The sequence below is a fragment of the Periplaneta americana genome, chromosome 3, assembly GCF_040183065.1.
Source record: "Periplaneta americana isolate PAMFEO1 chromosome 3, P.americana_PAMFEO1_priV1, whole genome shotgun sequence".
NCBI lineage: Eukaryota > Metazoa > Arthropoda > Insecta > Blattodea > Blattidae > Periplaneta > Periplaneta americana.
Window position 1 is genome coordinate 203875298 of NC_091119.1, and position 21094 is coordinate 203896391.

The 21094-nt window shown below is 35.1% G+C and overlaps 1 protein-coding gene across 2 annotated transcripts in view; it reads right to left on the reverse strand.

Moving 5' to 3' along the window:
* LOC138696966 (insulin-like growth factor-binding protein complex acid labile subunit) overlaps positions 1–21094 on the reverse strand; it is a 1304936-nt gene that overhangs the window by 886321 nt on the left and 397521 nt on the right. The window contains exon 3 of one of the 2 annotated variants that reach the window (XM_069822504.1): positions 10847–10904. The exons of the other annotated variant lie outside the window; for it this stretch is intronic. Within the exon in view, the coding sequence (XP_069678605.1) occupies positions 10847–10848 (2 nt within the window). The 5' untranslated portion in view covers positions 10849–10904. The remainder of the gene's footprint in view (positions 1–10846; positions 10905–21094) is intronic. 2 annotated transcript variants of the gene reach the window in all.

The window sequence follows — 21094 nt, forward strand, 5'->3', positions numbered from 1 at the left end:
TTCATCGTTTACATCTTCTTTGTAATTGTATTTATTGTCGTTTTTCATTGTTTCATCTTCTTTGTAATTGTATTTATTGTCATTTTTCATCGTTTACATCTTCTTTGTAATTGTATTTATTGTCATTTTTCATCGTTTACGTCTTCTTTGTAATTGTATTGATTGTCATTTTTCATCGTTTACATCTTCATTGTAATTGACTTTATTATCGTTTTTCAACGTTTACATCCTCTTTGTAACTGTTATCTATTTATCGTTTTCCATCTTTTACATCCTCTTTGTAATTGTTATCTATTTATCGTTTTTCATCTTTTACATCTTTTTTGTTATTGTCTATATTATCGTTTTTCATCGTTTACACCTTCTTTGTAAATGTTGTCTCTATTGTCGATTTTCATCGTTTATATCTACTTTGTAGTTGTCTTTATTGCCGTTTTTCATCTTCACATTCTGTTTGCAATTGTTGTGTCTATTGCTTTTCATCGTTTACATCTTCTATATAATCGAGTTTATTGTCGTTTTTAATCGTTTATATCTGCTTTAGAATTATTGCCTTCGTTGTCGTTTATCACTTATGACAGTGAAAGGAAATAGATCAATTTTGTTTGCCAATTACGATTCAAATCTCAACATTAGCTATGGTAATCTTTAATTTGTGTTCCCGGAAGGCTAAATATGAGTTACTTTTGCTGTACAAACGTCTCTCGCGAGATGAAAGGTACTGAACTTTTAACAGTCAGGTAAGTTTTCTTAGTGGAGAGTTCTGCATTGTTGTATAACGCACTCAAAGTTCGAGGTAAGGGTAGTAGTAGTTTTTCGGTGTCCCTCTACGTGCGGAGTGAATCTGTAAAGTGTTTATGTACCTCAAAGTTAAACAAGGCTCGGGTCCCCAACACTCTCGCCTCTCTTGTGTGAGCAGACAAGAGCAGTTCCCAGACTTTGACCACGTCCACCTGTCCTCCGCACGGCGATGGTAGTTCTCGCCTTTCATGTCAAGCATTTCACTATGTGAAAGCCACGCTGCGTCCTGCACACTCGCTCACCGACCCACGCTCCTTACTGGATATTCAGAAAATTAATTTGTACAACGTCTGATTCCAAGAATTTACACCAAGCCTTTCTGTAGTTTATTCATATTTCACCCAGAAAACCAACTACGCATGCTGTTCAAAAGTTACTTGAAATATAATTAATAATTAGCGATGATTAATGTGTAAACTGGAATAACCAAGTAACCCATATTACCAAAAAAAGTGCTTTCCATACTACATTCCTTAAACAGCATTCGAAAATTCCTCCCGCTATCACTCAAAAAAAATACTAGTGGAAACACTAGTAATGCCCCACTTCGATTACTGTGATTTTCTACTGACTGACCTCAATGTCAACCAGTCGCAAAGATTACAACGTGTTCATAATTCTTGTGTTCGCTTCGTCTGCGATGTCCGTCGCGCTGACCACATTACCCCATCCTTCCAAACTCTAAACTGGCTACGGCTTAACGAACGTAGAAATTTTCATTCTCTTGTTCTCCTTTTCCAAGTCCTTCACATCTCTACACCTACCTACCTTGCCTCCCGTTTCAGTTACCTGTCATCATATCATAATCTCTTCACACGCACGCAAAATAGCCGCATACTAGCCATACCAACGCATAAGACATCATCGTATTCATCATCATACACAATCTCGCTCTCGCGCTTGTGGTATACCCTACCCAGTGAAATCAGAGACTGTCGGAATTTAGTAGCGTTCAAATGCAAGCTTATTAAGCATTTTCTTACTGCGTAGAGTAGGATTAATTTTTACTTAATTAATAAAAAAAATGTTTCTCTCTTCTTAACTTTTACAATAAACTGTCTAGCTTTTATTAATCAGTTAATCTTTTAGTACTTTGATTTTTATTGTAGTTGTAAATTTAATATTAATACTTACTTACTTACTTACAAGTGGCTTTTAAGGAACCCGAAGGTTCATTGCCGCCCTCACATAAGCCCTATCCTGTGCAAGATTAATTCAGTCTCTATCATCATATCCCACCTCCCTCAAATCCATTTTAATATTATCCTCCCATCTACGTCTCGGCCTCCCCAAAGGTATTTTTCCCTCCGGTCTCCCAACTAACACTCTATATGCATTTCTGGATTCGCCCATACGTGCTACATGCCCTGCCCATCTCAAACGTCTGGATTTAATGTTCCTAATTATGTCAGGTGAAGAATACAATGCGTGCAGTTCCATATTCTAGCTGTAAGCAATGTATGAATACCATGAAATGTTAATAAATACAATACAATACAATACTACAGTACATCTACTGCTTCATTTCTTAAAAAGAATAAATCTTACGTGTGAAAAACTTAATTTCTAAATAATTCATACTGTTAATTAATATTGTAAACACAAGGCATAATTAACAAATCTTTAACAGAAACTTTTAAATTATTCACTTTACATGACATTTAAAATTATTGGTTTCTGTATTTCTGATATGATATTGGAGGCCATCTTTTTAACCTTCATTTTCCCTAGTTGTGAAGGTTTAGTGTGCAAAATGTGGTAAATATTGGTCAAAGTGTGTAGATTTGTGTAGAGAAAAGACACACGTACACACATTGACCTTTATAGATGAACCGTAAGTAATCTCATTAATTTCAGGAGGTTATTCTTTGAGATATTTCAAACAAAAGAGTTTAATGAAATTTTGCTCGTTTTTGCTTCCTTTTCGAGATAAAAACTGTTTTTATATGAAACATTTCATAGCGAGTTTTGGGAACGCAATTGATTCATTTCCCATTATTATCAGTCAATTTAAGAGAACAGTGTTTTATGATAATAAATGATTGAAAGAATTTTAATTTCGTCCTTTAAATGCGAGGAAATTTGTTTCGTATGACTCAAGGATTCTAGCACTTGAAGAGTTAAGAGTTTGTTTACATTCCTCGAAAATATGGTAATACGCCAAGAGTTTCAACTTCGAAAGGAAAACAAAACGTGGATGATGATTGTACATAGCGTGGTGTATTGAATTTCAGGTAATTACACATTTACAACTGTATACAGCGATAGACTATACTGTCAGCAATATCCTACACAGCTTTCAATTCAACAGAGTTGTTTCTGACTTGTATCCATGGAGACAACAAATTGCGGGATGGATACAATTTTTTGCAGATAAGAATTATTGAGATTTAATGGGGAAAGTTTATGGATATAAAATGACATTTTTCTGACAAAGTCTTTTCGAGTTATAAAAATACAAAGATTTTCTTCCTTGCAAATTGATTCTTATAATTTTCTTTAGAATTTAATTTCTTAGACGAATTAACTCCTCAAACTACGGAAAGAAATTACGAACATAAAAATTCTTTCTTTACAGCGGATATTAGGAAGGGAGGAAGAGAAGAGCTGAGTTCTTTCTTCTCTGCTAAACCTTCCTATTCGATTCCCTACGTTAATATCCCTTTCCTCCGCCCCCCTCCTCCCGTAATCCTTTTTGTCTCTTAACTTCCATTTTTATTTTTCGTTGAATGCTTCCTCATCATTTTTTCTTGTTTTCCCACTAACTTATCGACATCGACGTCAGATATGGTAGCCTAGCAACTAAATGTTAGTAACACCTTGAGCAATTATTTCAGCATCTTCTTGTTTTTATGTATGTGTTTCCTGAAGAAGAAACCAAATAAGTATCACGATTCTCTTGTACAGAGATAGGGCATTGTAACATGTTCTCCTTGCTTGCTATCCAATTTAATAGAAATGATATTTGATATTATAATATGTTTGTCTCATTACCCGATACTGATATTTACGAAGCCAATACCTGATACTTGATACAAGATATTTTTTCTCATTATTCCATATCAATAACAAAGAATCTCATACTTGCTGCTTGATACTAGATATTTTTCTCATTATTCGATATTGAATGTAAAAAATCTAGCCATGCTTTTCCATCCTAGATACTTATTACGTTATTAATACAAAATAATCTATGTGATATTCGAGACTAGCTGTTTTCTGATGTGAAATGTCTTTCTGCGTACCAGTCGAGAAAAACTGTAACCAAAATTACGTTATCCTTTATAAAAGTTATGTCGATATCAACCGAAATACATTCGCTAGTAAAAGAGCTTCATTTGTTCATTCACGGCCCAATTTTTGCTTCCACAGCAACATGGAGTGCCCAACCTATACTCATTATGTTCGCAGATCCATCGTCATTTGTTTTTACATTTTAGGAGGTTATGTGCATCGCAGAATTTCCTGAAAGAAACCGCCCAGCCATTCGGGATGTTTTCTCTTTATATAGGCAATTCCAACAATAACGATGACGTATTAATTAATAAATGAATAACGTATTCTGATGCTCTTTTATTTCAGTGATTTATATGGGCTGTGTTAAAAACAGTTGCTGTAGATATGTGATTTCGGTATCAGATGGCCTTGGAAAAGATTCGCGTGAAACATTTTTTAACGTGTAAAAGCTTAATGAAATATTAAACTTAACTTTAGTTAAATTAAAATATACATTAATGGTATACAATTTGGAATAATTATTTAATCAGGAGAGTATAAAGACAGAAATACTGTAATAAATTTAATATAATCTACTTCTAGCCTACTTAACTGTCGTATTAATTGCCAAAATGAATGGAATTTTATTATTCGTTACAATTTCAAACAACTCATTGGCGTCATATTGATGTGTGATTCGTTTCGACTATCGATTGCATTGTTGTCTGGAGACTAGGCCTCGTGGAATGAGGAAGCGATTATGAAGTAGTTAACGAGAAGGCTCCGCCTTGTTAAATTTAAATGCTGGGAGTATGAAAAAAAAACATAAAACTTCTATTTCAAACCTTAAACATTGTTACACTCGCAATCATTTTACAATAACAATCGTAACTTTTTTTCTCGTTATTCTGTGATGAACACAACGGTTTCATTTTACTCAATATTTTACAAATGTTTCACTAATTTAATACTTTGTATATTAACATTATATTTAGAATTAATTTCATACATGAAATTACATGAATGTTTACGTATATATATTTCCACTGTTATTGTAATAGTTACATATTTTAATTTAATATTCAATGTGTTAATATAATATTTGGCTTCCCTGTTACATTTGTAGCAATGTTCATGTTTATACACCAATCACAGACTTTTATTGAATTTTATATTTCAGTTTACATTAATATCTTAACGTTAAGCCTTTGTACTCTAGTCTTAAATGAATAAAAGGTTGACGAAAATTTCAACATCTAACATACTTGATTAACAACGAATCAGTTAGATGAAACACAAATTGAAATACCTTTGTAAATATATATGTACACAGATAATGATATATAGGGTGTTTCCGAGGTGGTGTTAGAAACTCTCAGGGATGATGGCGAAGGGCACATGTATCAATTTGAGATAAGGAATCCTGGTCCGGAAATGACCGAGTCGAAAGTTACAAGCAAAAATAGTTCTGTGGAAATAAAATAATTTTATTCCTCTGTACACCTTATTTATGTGTATTTATCTGTACATCTTGCACATACTGTATTCATCTGACGTTGTTTACGTTGTCTACTTACAGTATTCCATTCAGTGCGCTGTCTGAGGGGTGGGGACAGGAAACTACACTAAAGCAATGCAGATAGCGTAATGTGTAACGGACATGGTCGGTCCTGATATGCACGTCTGTAGACAGCAGTGTATGTGTACAAGTTGCAGTGTCCAGTCGATCAGTCCTAGTGAAATGGAGGAGTACACGAGAGCGGAATAAGCAGACCTGATTTTCGAATACGGATGAGTCAATGGGAACAGTAGACAAGCTCACAGATTGTATCGGGACAAGTACCCACGTAGGAGACATCGACCCATACCATTTTTCCACGACTGTTCCAAAAGCTAAGGGAAGGAGGGCACGTGGTGCCAAATTACAATTTCATTTCCACACAACTATTTTTGCTTATAACTTTCGACTCAGTCATTTCCGGACCAGGGTTCCTTATCTCAAATTGATACAACGGCCCTTCGCCATCATCCCTGAAAGTTTGTAACACCACCTCGGAAACACCCTGTATATTCATTAAGAAATGAAGGAAAAACAATAGTTTATAATGTAACTCATAAATCACATTTAATTTTTTTTTTCACTCTCAATCATATTCATAAGCCTTAAATAATAATCAATTATTCCTAACAAAATCTAAACAACCAACCCAAAACATAAATGCCTCACACAATGACAAGAATCATACGAAAATCCTGTCACTTTTATTATACGTATTTACGTTCATATTTGTTCTGGAATATTTTATACACAGTCATGGCTTATATATACAATAGTATATTTTAAAGATTTTATTTATATTGAATACTATAACAATTTTCAAAACGCTTCCTGTTTCGTGAATTCCATGCTGCCAAGGGGAAGACACACCTCTGTGTTAACAGGTTACTTCATAGGAGATCATTATGAAAGAAGTTACGTAAGGCTGGTAACAGTTACTCTGTTGAAACTACTTCTCTGACACTCGAAAGAAAGATTTAAAGTGGTCCTTCAACTAAGCTTGTTACTGCATTGAAAGGAATTGTGGAATTCAAAATAGACTTTTCGTACACAAGTGCTAACGCATATAAAGGCAGGGGCTGTTAAAATGAACAGTATACCTCTTTATCTACGTACTAAAAGGTAATTTACTTCGACTGAAGATTTAAGTCCTAAATCATCATAAAAGATTTTTGCGGTAACGTAGAAATAAATTTTCTTCGAATTAATCTTTCAGTACGTACTCAGGTCTCTGACACTTGAAATACTAAGACGAAAATGTTGATTTCTCTATGCAATTAATAAGCAACCGAAAAAAAAATGTATGGACTAGTTCAACAACATCATGCTCTTAAGAAATACTGCATTTTGTAAGCTAGACGAAAATCATACAAAATATCATTACCACAAACAGCTAGAAGTATTTAGTAGCTCACAAATGAATGAACAGATAGCAGGAAAGAGGTTTTGCATGATTTTAAAAAGGGACCTTCTCTTACATACTGCAGTCAGAAATCTTTTATGAGTTATATAAATATTATTTCTTTTCCATAACTTGTTATTAATAATTTACATTAGTTTACCCGTCGACCAACAGCAGGTGTGGTCCTCCAGACATTCTGGGGGTTGTGTGTGAATGAAGTAGTCACCAAAACGTTAAAATATGGCGTTCACTTAAATCGGCTACAACTTGCCATTTTTCACTCCAATATGAAATGAGTACCATTAATATATGCCATCCCATTGTGGAATCCTGGGAAACGAGAATGCGGATGCTTTAGCAAGCAAGGGCAGCACTGCTACTTACAGACGTGTTACTAAATCTACGTATTACTCTGTGAAAAGATTTATTAAATCTACATACTTATACTTCAACAAACAACATTTGATAAAACAATCCCAAGGGAAAAAATGGAATTCTCTGCATCAAAATCCACAGTTAATTCCCGATTTACCACGAAAATCGTCTGTAGCTGCATTTAGATTGGCAACAGGCCATGATTGTTTGGCCAAACACCTGCATAGAATTGGAATATATCAGTCCCCTAACTATCCATTGTGCAACTCAAACCAAGAAATGGATTCGGAACACCTCAAAATCTGTGCTTCAGTGGCTGGTCATGATAATATCTTTGAAAAATATTGGAGTGCAAGAGGTCAAATGACTTTATTGTCAAACGCCTGGCATTAGAAAACAACAACAAACACATTAGTTTATATTAAGTTTAATTGATTATTAATTTAGATTGGATTATGCAATTTTGAGTTCAGCTTAATTTTCCTAACTTATCGGTTTCTTTATTTTAATTTTCTGATTCATACTGAACTCTATGTTCACTGGTTATTTCACAATCATAAGAAACTGTGATTCTTCCTCCATTATTTAAGATACTTTTAAATTATGGTTTATTTAACGACGCTCGCAACTGCCGAGGTTATATCAGCCGTCGCGGTGTGCCGGAATTTTGTCCGGCAGGAGTTCCTGTACATGCCAGTAAATCTACTGACATGAGCCTGTCGCATTTAAGCACACCAATCTGAGTGCTTAACATTTTAAAGTCGAAAAAGAAACAGCATTAAAAAACAAAACATTTTCTCTAAATTCAAACACGCACCGTATGTTTACCCATATTTGATTGTATGACTTACTTACCTATCTACTTACTTACTGGCTTTTAAGGAACCCGGAGGTTCATTGCCGCCCTCACATAAGCCCCCAATCGGTCCCTATCCTGAGCAAGATTAATCCAGTCTCTATCATCCCACCTTCCTCAAATCCATTTTAATATTATCTTCCCATCAACGTCTCGGCCTCCCCAAAGGTCTTTTTCCCTCCGGCCTCCCAACTAACACTCTATATGCATTTCTATATTCGTCCATGCGTGCTACATGCCTTGCCCATCTCAGACGTCTGGATTTAATGTTCCTAATTATGTCAGGTGAAGAATACAATGCGTGCAGTTCTGTGTTGTGTGATTTCCTCCATTCTCCTGTAACTTCATCCCTCTTAGCCCCAAATATTTTCCTAAGCACCTTATTCTCAAACACCTTTAACCTATGTTCCTCTCTCAAAGTGAGAGTCCAAGTTTCACAACCATAAGGAACAACCGGTAATATAACTGTTTTATAAATTCTAACTTTCAGGTTTTTTGGTAGCAGACTGGATGATAAAAGCTTCTCAACCGAATAATAACAGACATTTCCCATATTTATTCTGTGTTTAATTTCCTCCCGAGTGTCATTTATATTTATTACTGTTGCTCCCAGGTATTTGAATTTTTTAAAAGATAAATTTCCAGTTTTCATATTTCCATTTCGAACAATATTCTCGTCACGAGACATAATCATATACTTAGTCTTTTCGGGATTTACTTCCAAACCTATCTCTTTACTTGCTTCAAGTTAAATTCCCGTGATTGTATGACTAGTTCATTTTTTAAAACAATCTGAAATATGATTACGATCATATAAACAAAAAAGTTAATTTTCTTAATTTTTAAGCATTATTTCACCGTAGTGTGCCCTTTAGAATAAGGTGCATATTTTTTCATTGAGTTTTAACTAAAAATTGAATGAACGTAAGGAAGTTGTGTGTCAGTAAATATTAACCTCTGTTTTCTCAAAACGAGTGATTTTATAAATGTACAGTATATTGAAATTAGAATAACTTTTTATGAGTTTAAGACATATTTTTTGTGAGAAGTACTATAGATTGAGCATGAAATCCTGTTTGAAAATATATCAAAAAGCGAATTTAGACTTTCTTCGCTTTAAGGGGAGAGGATGGTATTTTTTTAAACTTTTTTCCTATTTGGTGTAAATTATTAATTTTTTGCATGTAGAGAGCTCATAGCTGTGGCAACTCAGCCAAATAAGAATATTAAAAAAAAAAATTTGGGGGGCCCAAATTTGAAAAAAAATATATCCAATGCAGGATTGTAGTAAAACCGATATATCTAAACCGGTTTTAAAGATAGATTCAAACAGTTTTTGCAATGTATTTGCAAAAGTATTTTCTACAAACTGTCTGTAACAGAATTTGGATATTAGTCCCTACGTTTGTAAAATAAACAATTAAAATTTAATAACAGTTTTTTGATTTCCTTTCTTGGAAACAAACGGACGTATTTTTAAAATGAAATCAATTAACAAAATTCTGTTACAGAGAAAAGTTTCCTACTAGTCTAAAGAATGTGTGTTCTAAATTTCATGCATGTATCTTTAATAGTTCAGAAATTATATTCATTTTGTCTGGCAATGTAGCAAAAAAACGAAGTTACTGGAAACCGATAAAAGCGGGCTTATGATTTAAAAATCCATAGAGCAGGAAGTTTAAAAATGACGTCTCAACATCCGATAAGGGCACAAGTACCCACAAAATGTTATGCAATGCATTCCACACATATCAAAGGGTATTTTAAAGAAAAAAAAATTTGAAAATTTAATTTACCGGAAACAACAATAAAAGTGAGCGAGTGATTTAAAAATCCATAATGCAGGAAGTTTAAAAATGGCGATCCACACATATCACAGCGTATTTTAAAGATTTTTTTTTTTTAATTCAGTCATTTTTCATCAAAAATACCATCCTCTCCCCTTAAGGTCCCTTTCTTGTGGAACATCACATAGCCTGTAAGTTATGCACGCCGCTGTACTAATGCAATATGGACACTCGCAACGACAGGCTGTGCCTACTAAAAGCCTGCCTGGTGTCTTCGTTGTTCTCTGTCCGTCGTTCGCTGACATTTCCCCGATCCTGCTCGAACTAATTGGGCCTCGACACAACAGGCGCGCCGGCTGTTCTTTTAATAAATTGACATTTGATGCTGCAAAACGCTTCACCTCTTTTATATCGTTGTAATAGGTTGAGAGGAAAGAACATTTGGGTGGGGGGTGGGGGAAGACACTGACAAGTGCTCTCCAGCTCTAAATTACGAGAGGGGGGGGGGAGGCGTTGTGTCATCAATCAGAAACCGACACTTCGACGCCGAGAGACTGTAAATTATGACGAAAATGTAATTCTCTCTAAGGCTCATGGAAGCCACGATTCGAGAGTGACGTACCTCTTGAAGAAAAATTCATTCCGTATTGCAAACTTTGAATGCAAAATTTTAACAGTTAGAAACACTTTATATACAGGGCAGGCCACTAGATACATACATACATACATACATACATACATACATACACACATACATACATACATACATACATAGTGCATAAAAACTTCAGAAAAAGCAATAAAAGAAATTGAAGTAAAGTTATACAAGACAATGAGGTTTCTGTACTTACATATGGAGCAGGAACTTGGACCTTAACGGAGGTCAATAAATGCGTGGCCGGGGTCTTTCTACGAGAACAGAGAAGAAGTCAAGATATCAGAAACGATTTACAAGTTTTAATCTAAACGGAAAAGTAAAACAAATTAAAACAACTGGTAACAGCATCTGGAAAGAACTGAACACGATCAGATTCCGAAAACAAATAATAATAATAATAATAATAATAATAATAATAATAATAATAATAATAATAATAATAATAAGGAAAATACGGGAATTTTACTTGAAGCAATTAAAGAAATAGATTTGGAAGTAAATCCCGAAAATACAAAGTATAAGATTATGTCTCGTGACGAGAATATTGTACGAAATGGAAATATAAAAATTGGAAATTTATCCTTTGAAGAGGTGAGAAAATTCAAATACCTGGGAGCAACAGTAACATACATAAATGATACTCGGGAGGAAATTAAACACAGAATAAATAAGAGAAATGCCTATTATTATTCGGTTGAGACGTTTTTATCATCAGGTCTGCTGTCAAAAAATCTGAAAGTTAGAATTTATAAAACAGTTATATTACCGGTTGTTCTTTATGGTTGTGAAACTTGGACTCTCACTTTGAGAGAGGAACAGAGATTAAGGGTGTTTGAGAATAATGTACTTAGGAAAATATTTGGGGCTAAGAGGGATGAAGTTGTAGGAGAATGGAGAAAGTTACACAACACAGAACTGCACGCATTGTATTCTTCGCCTGACATAATTAGGAACATTAAATCCAGACGTTTGAGATGGGCAGGACATGTAGCACGTATGGGCGAATCCAGAAATGCATATAGAATGTTAGTTGGGAGGCCGGAGGGAATACGACCTTTGAGGAGGCCGAGACGTAGATGGGAGGATAATATTAAAATGGATTTGAGGGAAGTGGGATATGATGATAGAGACTGGATTAATGTTGCTCAGAATAGGGACCAATGGCGGGCTTATGTGAGGGCGGCAATGAACCTCCGGGTTCCTTAAAAGCCAGTAAGTAAGTATTATCGATTTGTAAGCCAAGAAATTTGGTGGTTGTTTCTATTAGGGACCTGTTGCTAATTATTGGGCTTCAGTAATTACACAACTCGTTCTACGCACTTATCGTGCAAAATTTCACACTCGGATAGCAATAATGGTCTTTTCCCACTTGTATTGTAAATATCTACTAATTCACTACTGTGAATAAAGTCATTGGCCAGGAAGGAGAAATAAAGACCAGTTTACATACCAGCCATGCATAAAATAAATTACGAAAAATGTTACCTACTCCACAAGGCTTCATCGTCTGATATCTGGAAGGGATGTCTTTAAAGGCTGGTTCACAATAAACCGGGAACGAGAACCAGAATGAAAACGAGAAGCAGAGAACGTGAATATGAAAATTTTTGATTCACAATAAACCGAGAACGTAGACGACTATGCATATCGATATATATCAATAACGATATGTAAAGTCGATATTACGCATTCTGATGTTATCTGTGTATAATTGACCAATGCCGTTCTCTCATGAGTACAAGGCAGCCAACATAAACACAGGTTAACCAACTTCGAAATTTCAACTGAAACATTTCATTAGGTACGGTACTATAAATATGCCCATGCATCTTTATTATCACAACCTATCTTAAGTCTACCATAACGTAAAATAATTAGAGAAGAAACATTTGTAATAGAACAAAAATGAACACAACAGTAGTTATTGAATTGAAGCATGAATATGTATTGTATAATACAACCAATACAGTAATAAAATATGATTCGCTTCCGATCGGTGTTCAAAGATGCAGCTATTGAAAGCCACGTATTCTCCTTCATTTTCTCAACTTTATACGAGGCGCGCCGCTTATCGTAAATGTGAGGATTTCAATATTAGAATCTCATCAAATAAAACTTGCTCCATGATGCACAGCACAGAACAAAATAATGCATAGGTTATGTCACGGTCTTCTTGCTACAAAATATACGACGACAAAATAGCTTTTAGATGGCAATAGAATGAATCTAGTGGGCTGTGATCGGAAAAGTGAACGCCAAAGTTGAAATTCCATTCCCGATCTCGGGCTCCGGCAAACTTTTCAATTGTGAATGCTCACATTTAAATGCATACATTTTAACAATTTTACCGTTTTCGTTTTCGTTCCGATTCTCGTTTCCGGATTATTGTAAACCAGCCTTAAGAATAGGCTGTATAAGATTCCAAGTCCTCAAAATTCTGTAGTCGTCGTCAAAGAGTTGTCACAGGAATGGAAATGACGACCGAGTGTGTTTGAGGTAATGGATCTGCTTCCAAACGTGGACTCTTCTTCCCTGCCTCACAACTGACGTGCTTCACGGCATCTTTTCTGTCATTTTAGACCACAAGGTCGCCCATGGTTTCGTGCCTGCTGGTCGTAATATACATTCAATAAGCAGTCCAACTAAGGCTCTTTTTTTTTTTACTGTAGGTTTCCATATAATTTCAATTCAGAGCTCTGGGCTACAGTTTTGTCCGGCTGTAATGAAAGACCCAACAAATTCTGTAGTAGGCGAAGAGTATAAATTGCACCAATCAAGACGGAGAGAGAGAAAGAGAGAACGACTCTATTGAATCAACTCTAAGTATGCTGCTGAAACATGTTTTACCACAGGTGCACAAACAAAAATGACACGACACATGTCAGCTTAACTTCTTCCATATTACTATCACGCGACCGTATTGGGTTTAAAGCCGCAGAAGGGAAGGAGAGCGCTGTCAGTCAGGTGTATTCCACTATTTACAGAACCAATAAGAATATATTAGTTAGTTAATAGTCCCGCACCACCTAAATAAATTTTGAAGCCTACGGTTCAGTGACATGAAACTTGGTGTGTGGGGATAACCATATGCTAAGAACTCAATAATGGTATTAGCGAGTTTTTTCTACTTCCGATTTAACCGGAAGTAACTCCAACTCTCTTATTTTAAATGGAACACCCACTACATTTTTTTTTATTTTCGAATAAAGCTCATTAAGAGATTTTTAAAAATTACCCACACTTGATACTTCTGTACAAATTCAGTGTTGCTAAGTCAAGAAAACAGAAAAGTGTATCGAATATTAAAATAATAAATGCACCACCTAAATAAATTTTGAAGCCTACGGTTCAGTGACATGAAACTTGGTGTGTGGGGATAACCATATGCTAAGAACTCAATAATGGTATTAGCGAGTTTTTTCTACTTCCGATTTAACCGGAAGTAACTCCAACTCTCTTATTTTAAATGGAACACCCAATATATTTTTTTTTATTTTCGAATAAAGCTCATTAAGAGATTTTTAAAAATTATCAACACTTGATACTTCTGTACAAATTCAATGTTGCTAAGTGAAGAAAACAGAAAAGTGTATCGAATATTAAAATAATAAATGCACTACCTAAATAACTTTTGAAGCATACGGTTCAGTTATATGGAACTTGGTATGTGAGGAGATATATATATATATATATATATATTTTATTTTTAAATATAGCTCATTAAGAGCTTTTCAAAAAGTACCCACACTTGATACTTCTGTACAAATTCAGTGTTGCTAAATAAAAATGGAAGTGGTGCAAGATATTCCTAAAGCCTGGTTAAATCATTCCTTAAATGGTTTCTATGATCGAGTGACACATTGTAAAGCAGCTGAGGGCTACCAATTTGAACACATAATTTGGAAGGTGAGCTAGCTTTGTTTTGTTTTTATTAAGGAAGGAGCATTTTATTATTTTAATATTCGATACACTTTTCTGTTTTCTTGACTTAGCAACACTGAATTTGTACATAAGTATCGAGTGTGGGTTATTGGTCTTCTTACGCACTTCTAATCCTATTAAAATCTTATTTTATCAGACAACGTTTCTCCATGGTAACCAAGATATCGGTCTCTTTTCTTTTTTTCTTTTAAGCATAATATTTTATTATTATTTTGTGATATTCTGGATCAATATATGAAATGGAACTATACTGCATAAAATATAACAAATGTTTGTGATTGTAAATATTCATGTGCCGTCGGCATTGAAATAAGCATCCTGCGTTCATAACTCGAGTTTCGCAGACTTCACTGCTGTAGTTAGAGCATCCCCTTCTGACACCAACTGTCACATTGGAATTGTATATTTTATGAGAGCAATTGCTGCCTTGTGGATGCAGATTGTCAGGAACTGAACGAAACAATCAAAGCATTTACATATGCATGTGTCACTCTCTCCAAGTTGTACGACTAACCAATGTTTGCAAATATATCCCTGAGCTCGTAGTGCGCAAGTTTCACTTTGTGCAGTCTGTCCATCACAAAGACATGAAACACGAACTTCTGCTACAGGAAGTTCAAAATTGAAGCGCCTTTTACAGAAATAACAGTCCAAAAATTAATTATTTATTGGAGGAATAAAACTGTGCCTAGGGTAGCCTTCAGTATTTGCTTAATTAATAGGCCTACTAGATTTATATTAAAGATTCATCTCTCTGAAATGAACGCTTATGTAAGGAAACAGAAGTTACAGGTACCATCAAAAGCCAGTCACTATTAAAAAATTCAATTTGATCAAGTTGTATCTATATGATATTAATTCTAGACCCTACATAATTCTCTGTTGCATTATTAATAGATAATAAGTTTATCCGTTCTTATGAAAGACACATCAATTCATAAAATCATGTATAAATCAACCGCCGTTTTATGGAAGTCTTTAATTTCTGACACGCAAATAACTGAAGCTGAAGTATATCACAAGGAAATCAATTCCAGATAATCAGTTTGTGTGTGTGTGTGCGTGAGTGCGTGTGCATGTCCATCTATAATGTTATATACTATTCTTGAAGAATGTTCGAAAAATTTTAATATAGAAAACAGTCTCTATCTTTAAAATATTCTGTTTGATTGTTAAGTTATTTAAATTAATAAATAACGATTTCTTTTCTTTCTTTCTTTCTTTCTTTCTTTCTTTCTTTCTTTCTTTCTTTCTTTCTTTCTTTCTTTCTTTCTTTCTTTCTTTCTTTCTCTCAGTTTAACCTCTCCCTTCTAGGTGCATTTACACGACCCACGCCACCCGGGCCTTACAGGGCCGCGACCTGTCGGGAGAGGAATTACTATGGATCACATACATACTTTTTGAACACACAAGGACATGGAGGGCCTCCCCGGATGAGGGATCAGCTCTATGCCAGGGCCGCCTCCGATGCAACACAAACATTTAAGACATTACACATCATTCACTCACACATATGAAAGGATTAAGGGAAGGATCGCCGTCCATGGCCGGACTTTCAAGAGGTGCAATCCCGGCATTTGCCTGGAAATAACTGAGGAAACCATGGAAAACCTCAGTTAGGAATGCCGGCCCCTGGGATCGAACCCCGGGCCTCCCGAATGCGAGGCCAGCTCTCTACCACGCCGCTAGCCCGCTCGGTGAATAACGATTTCACTGTGTTAAAATTTTAAATAGTGATGTTATTGTACCTGATTAGTTTAGATGTTATTCGTATTTTCATCATCTGTTGAATGCTAGTGAGTTCCCGCGTAGTCTTCAGGTTTCCTGTTATGGTAGGGTTTATTCATGATTGTATCGAAAATAATGTTGTTGTTGTTTAGTCAACTATCCGAAGACACATCTCAATCTCACAAGTGATACCAACAAGATACCACTTATGAGGCAACTAGGCCAGGAGATAATGGGATAGGGTGGCCAGTTCCTTTCCCCCTCCATTGCATGCATCGCCGATTAGCTACATATTACACTAGTCAGACTTCAGATGCATACAAACAATTGTTCTTCCTCTGACACATATCGTCAAGTGAGATGTACTGCCTGATAATAGATGTACATATCAGCCAGAACCTCAATCAGAGACATGAAAAGGATGTGTATTCTGAAATTCAACTGAGTGTTTCAGGATGTGTTGTGGATGTGTTTCTGTGTGTCTATAAATTTCGTATTGTTCTCGAATATCGAGTTTCTGTTTTTTTTTTTTTTTGTTGAATGTGTAGTATTTTCATATCTATGTTAATGTTGATATAGTTGTGGTTGTAGTTTGTGAAGTGTTCTGTGTAGGTTGAATTGTTGTGTGGTTTTTTATGTCTGTAATGTGTTCCTTGTAACGGATTTGAAATCATATTCCAGTCTGTACAGTGTAGAAGACATTACAACTATTGCATTATAGGTAGTATACACCTGTTAGGTTGTATAATTTGTTTATTTTCTGTGTATTGTTTTTGTAATATGTTCTGTATGCAATGTTGTATTTTAGTTTCTTGAAAGATGATGCAATCTTGTATATGGTTTTGTTTTCGTATGTTAGTGTGATGTATTTATTGTATTGTGACAGCCGGGATACGATCTCGCGACAGGCAGAAGGAGGCAAGGTCGGCGGTGGCTCGGCGCGGCAAATGAAGTTGCGCGCGTATCTGCTTCCTTTGGCATGTGCAGTGACGAAGGGAGAGAGGAGAAATCCAGAGAAGTCTAGATGGGCGCCATCTTCTGGGCATCTGTAGAAATTTCCAGCATCGTACTTTCCGGAAACTATGGTTTAGTTATAAATACGAGACGCAAGTGAGTTGTTGCGGTAGTTGCTAGCCAGTCAGTCTTGTGTAGCAGTGAAGCCAGCTTCGAGACCGGAGTTCGACTTGTGTGTGTCCGCAACTGGGGGAGCGTCCTGGAGAGTGCGGCGAATCCGGAGTCTTTGGTTCGTTGTGCAGTGGACTGCAGTTGGGGGACCTGATTTCGAAGTTCAGTGGACTGTCTCTGGAAGACTTGGGTTCGATAAACTGTGAACTTGAGTGAATGAGCCAGAAGAACTAGCCAAGGCAAACGAACTGTGAACTGAGAACTGACAGTTCTGTGTTGTAAATAGTGCTTTGTGAACATTAGTTAAGATTAGCAGTACATTGTTGTTCTCAATAATCCAAGTAAATTGTCATTGTCGTTTGTGGAGTGCAATAACGAATACTGTGTTGCTGTGTGGAGTGGAAATCCCATTGTTGACGGGAGTGTTTACATTGAATTATAGAAAGTGATTATTGTTGAAACGATAAAATTACATTATTGTTTGAAATAAAAGTTACAGTATTGTATGCAATGTTGTATTTCAGTTTCTTGAAAGATGATGCATTCTTGTATATGTTTTTGTTTTCGTATATTAGTGTGATGTATTTATTGTATTGTATGCAATGCTTTATTTCAGTTTCTTGAAAGATGATGCAATCTTGTATATGTTTTTGTTTTCGTATATTAGTGTGATGTATTTATTGTATTGTATGCAATGTTGTATTTCAGTTTCTTGAAAGATGATGCAATCTTGTATATGTTTTTGTTTTCGTATATTAGTGTGATGTATTTATTGTATTGTATGCAATGCTTTATTTCAGTTTCTTGAAAGATGATGCAATCTTGTATATGTTTTTGTTTTCGTATATTAGTGTGATGTATTTATTGTATTGTATGCAATGTTGTATTTCAGTTTCTTGAAAGATGATGCAATCTTGCATATGTTTTTGTTTTCGTATATTAGTGTGATGTATTTATTGTATTGTATGCAATGCTTTATTTCAGTTTCTTGAAAGATGATGCAATCTTGTATATGTTTTTGTTTTCGTATATTAGTGTGATGTATTTATTGTATTGTATGCAATGCTTTATTTCAGTTTCTTGAAAGATGATGCAATCTTGTATATGTATTTGTTTTCGTATATTAGTGTGATGTATTTATTGTATTGTATGCAATGTTGTATTTCAGTTTCTTGAAAGATGATGCAATCTTGTATATGTTTTTGTTTTCGTATATTAGTGTAATGTATTTATTGTATTGTATGCAATGCTTTATTTCAGTTTCTTGAAAGATGATGCAAACTTGTATATGTTTTTGTTTTCGTATATTAGTGTCATGTATTTATTGTATTGTATGCAATGTTGTATTTCAGTTTCTTGAAAGATGATGCAATCTTGTATATGTATTTGTTTTCGTATATTAGTGTGATGTATTTATTGTATTGTATGCAATGTTGTATTTCAGTTTCTTGAAAGATGATGCAATCTTGTATATGTTTTTGTTTTCGTATATTAGTGTCATGTATTTATTGTATTGTATGCAATGCTTTATTTCAGTTTCTTGAAAGATGATGCAATCTTGTATATGTTTTTGTTTTCGTATATTAGTGTCATGTATTTATTGTATTGTATGCAATGTTGTATTTCAGTTTCTTGAAAGATGATGCAATCTTGTATATGTTTTTGTTTTCGTATATTAGTGTGATGTATTTATTGTATTGTATGCAATGCTTTATTTCAGTTTCTTGAAAGATGATGCAATCTTGTATATGTTGTTGTTTTCGTATATTAGTGTGATGTATTTATTGTATTGTATGCAATGCTTTATTTCAGTTTCTTGAAAGATGATGCAATCTTGTATATGTTTTTGTTTTCGTATATTAGTGTGATGTATTTATTGTATTGTATGCAATGTTGTATTTCAGTTTCTTGAAAGATGATGCAATCTTGTATATGTATTTGTTTTCGTATATTAGTGTGATGTATTTATTGTATTGTATGCAATGTTGTATTTCAGTTTCTTGAAAGATGATGCAATCTTGTATATGTTTTTGTTTTCGTATATTAGTGTGATGTATTTATTGTATTGTATGCAATGCTTTATTTCAGTTTCTTGAAAGATGATGCAATCTTGTATATGTTTTTGTTTTCGTATATTAGTGTCATGTATTTATTGTATTGTATGCAATGTTGTATTTCAGTTTCTTGAAAGATGATGCAATCTTATATGTTTTTGTTTTCGTATGTTAGTGTGATGTATTTATTGTATTGTATGCAATGTTGTATTTCAGTTTCTTGAAAGATGATGCAATCTTGTATATGTTTTTATTTTCGTAGTTAGTGTGATATATTTATTTGTGTTCCGTGTTTTGTATGAAATGTTGTGTTTGTATTGCCTTTCTTTGTTTGTATTTAGTCTTTCTTATGATGTTGTCTATTATGTTGTGGTTGTATCCATTTTCCTGTGTTACGTATTTGATAGTGTGTAAAATATACGAGTGCTTATATAATGCGCTGATAGAAGTTACATAGCAGGAAATCTTGGTAGCTATATTTAAAAATTGACCTTTATTCGATATCCACAGAACTATCCTTTAAATTTTGTACTAAACTAAATTGTAAGCTAAGCTTAATAAACATGTTCGTATTGTTTTAAACATCGAATTGACTTGCTGTCACAAGACATTCTACTACAAGCCACAGTTCGATGTTGACAGTTCCTCACAGTCCGAGGCTGTTTTCTTTTGTAGCAACGGAATCTATACAACATATGGAATGAGAAACGAACTGCCAGCTTCTCAGGAATGGTGAGGGCAGTTATATGGAGGAGTTTCCTCACGGTCAGTGGGCCCCATAACACAGCCGGGCCGTGTTTCACCACACCACCACCCTTACAAAAAATTCTACAGGAACCCGAATTGGAGTCGACGTATACACATAATGGCGGGCAATTTGCGCAGGCGAATATGTGGGCCGCTCGGTTCTGAACTGGGGTCACTTGGTCATTTTCCAGACCCATAGTTTGTGACGGCGATGAAAGCTGCCCCCCCACCCCAATCCCTTCTCGCAGAATTCGCTTTACTCTGCCTCCCTACTTTTTATAACCGAAATCTTCAGTGTGCCCAATAGCTATACGTGCCGCCGGTATGGTCACATAGTCTGCGTGGCGGATAACAGAGAAAGGAAGACGAAATTGTCATCACAAGGCTTTCCTTTCTGTGCATTTCCGTCAAACGTGCCTTTTGTTGGGTCGATAGCCGGGCTCTCCAGTCTATGAATCTACTCGGCCACTCCAGATCTGATCAGCTTGCTTCGGCGCGAATGAATTCTTAGTTCACGTCGAGTTCATCTCGGAAACTCTTGGCAGAGACATTCAGGACCCGATGTAACGGAACAAATTTGATCACTTACCGCCAACGTCTAAGAAGAATGGGCGGTAGGAAGATGCAGATGTATTTCCTTTATTTCATCGAGCCACTTTTGGAAGTTGATAACTGCGGATTTTTAGGCACTAAAAACAGTTGAAATGCACAGGCAAAATAGGCATTCAAAATTCTAAAATAGGCATTTAAAAAGACACTAACAAATTTCTAATTCTCAATGGCTAACACGACCATAGCTTAGCATTATACACTAGAGTTGGGTCGATTCGTGAACGAATCGTTCA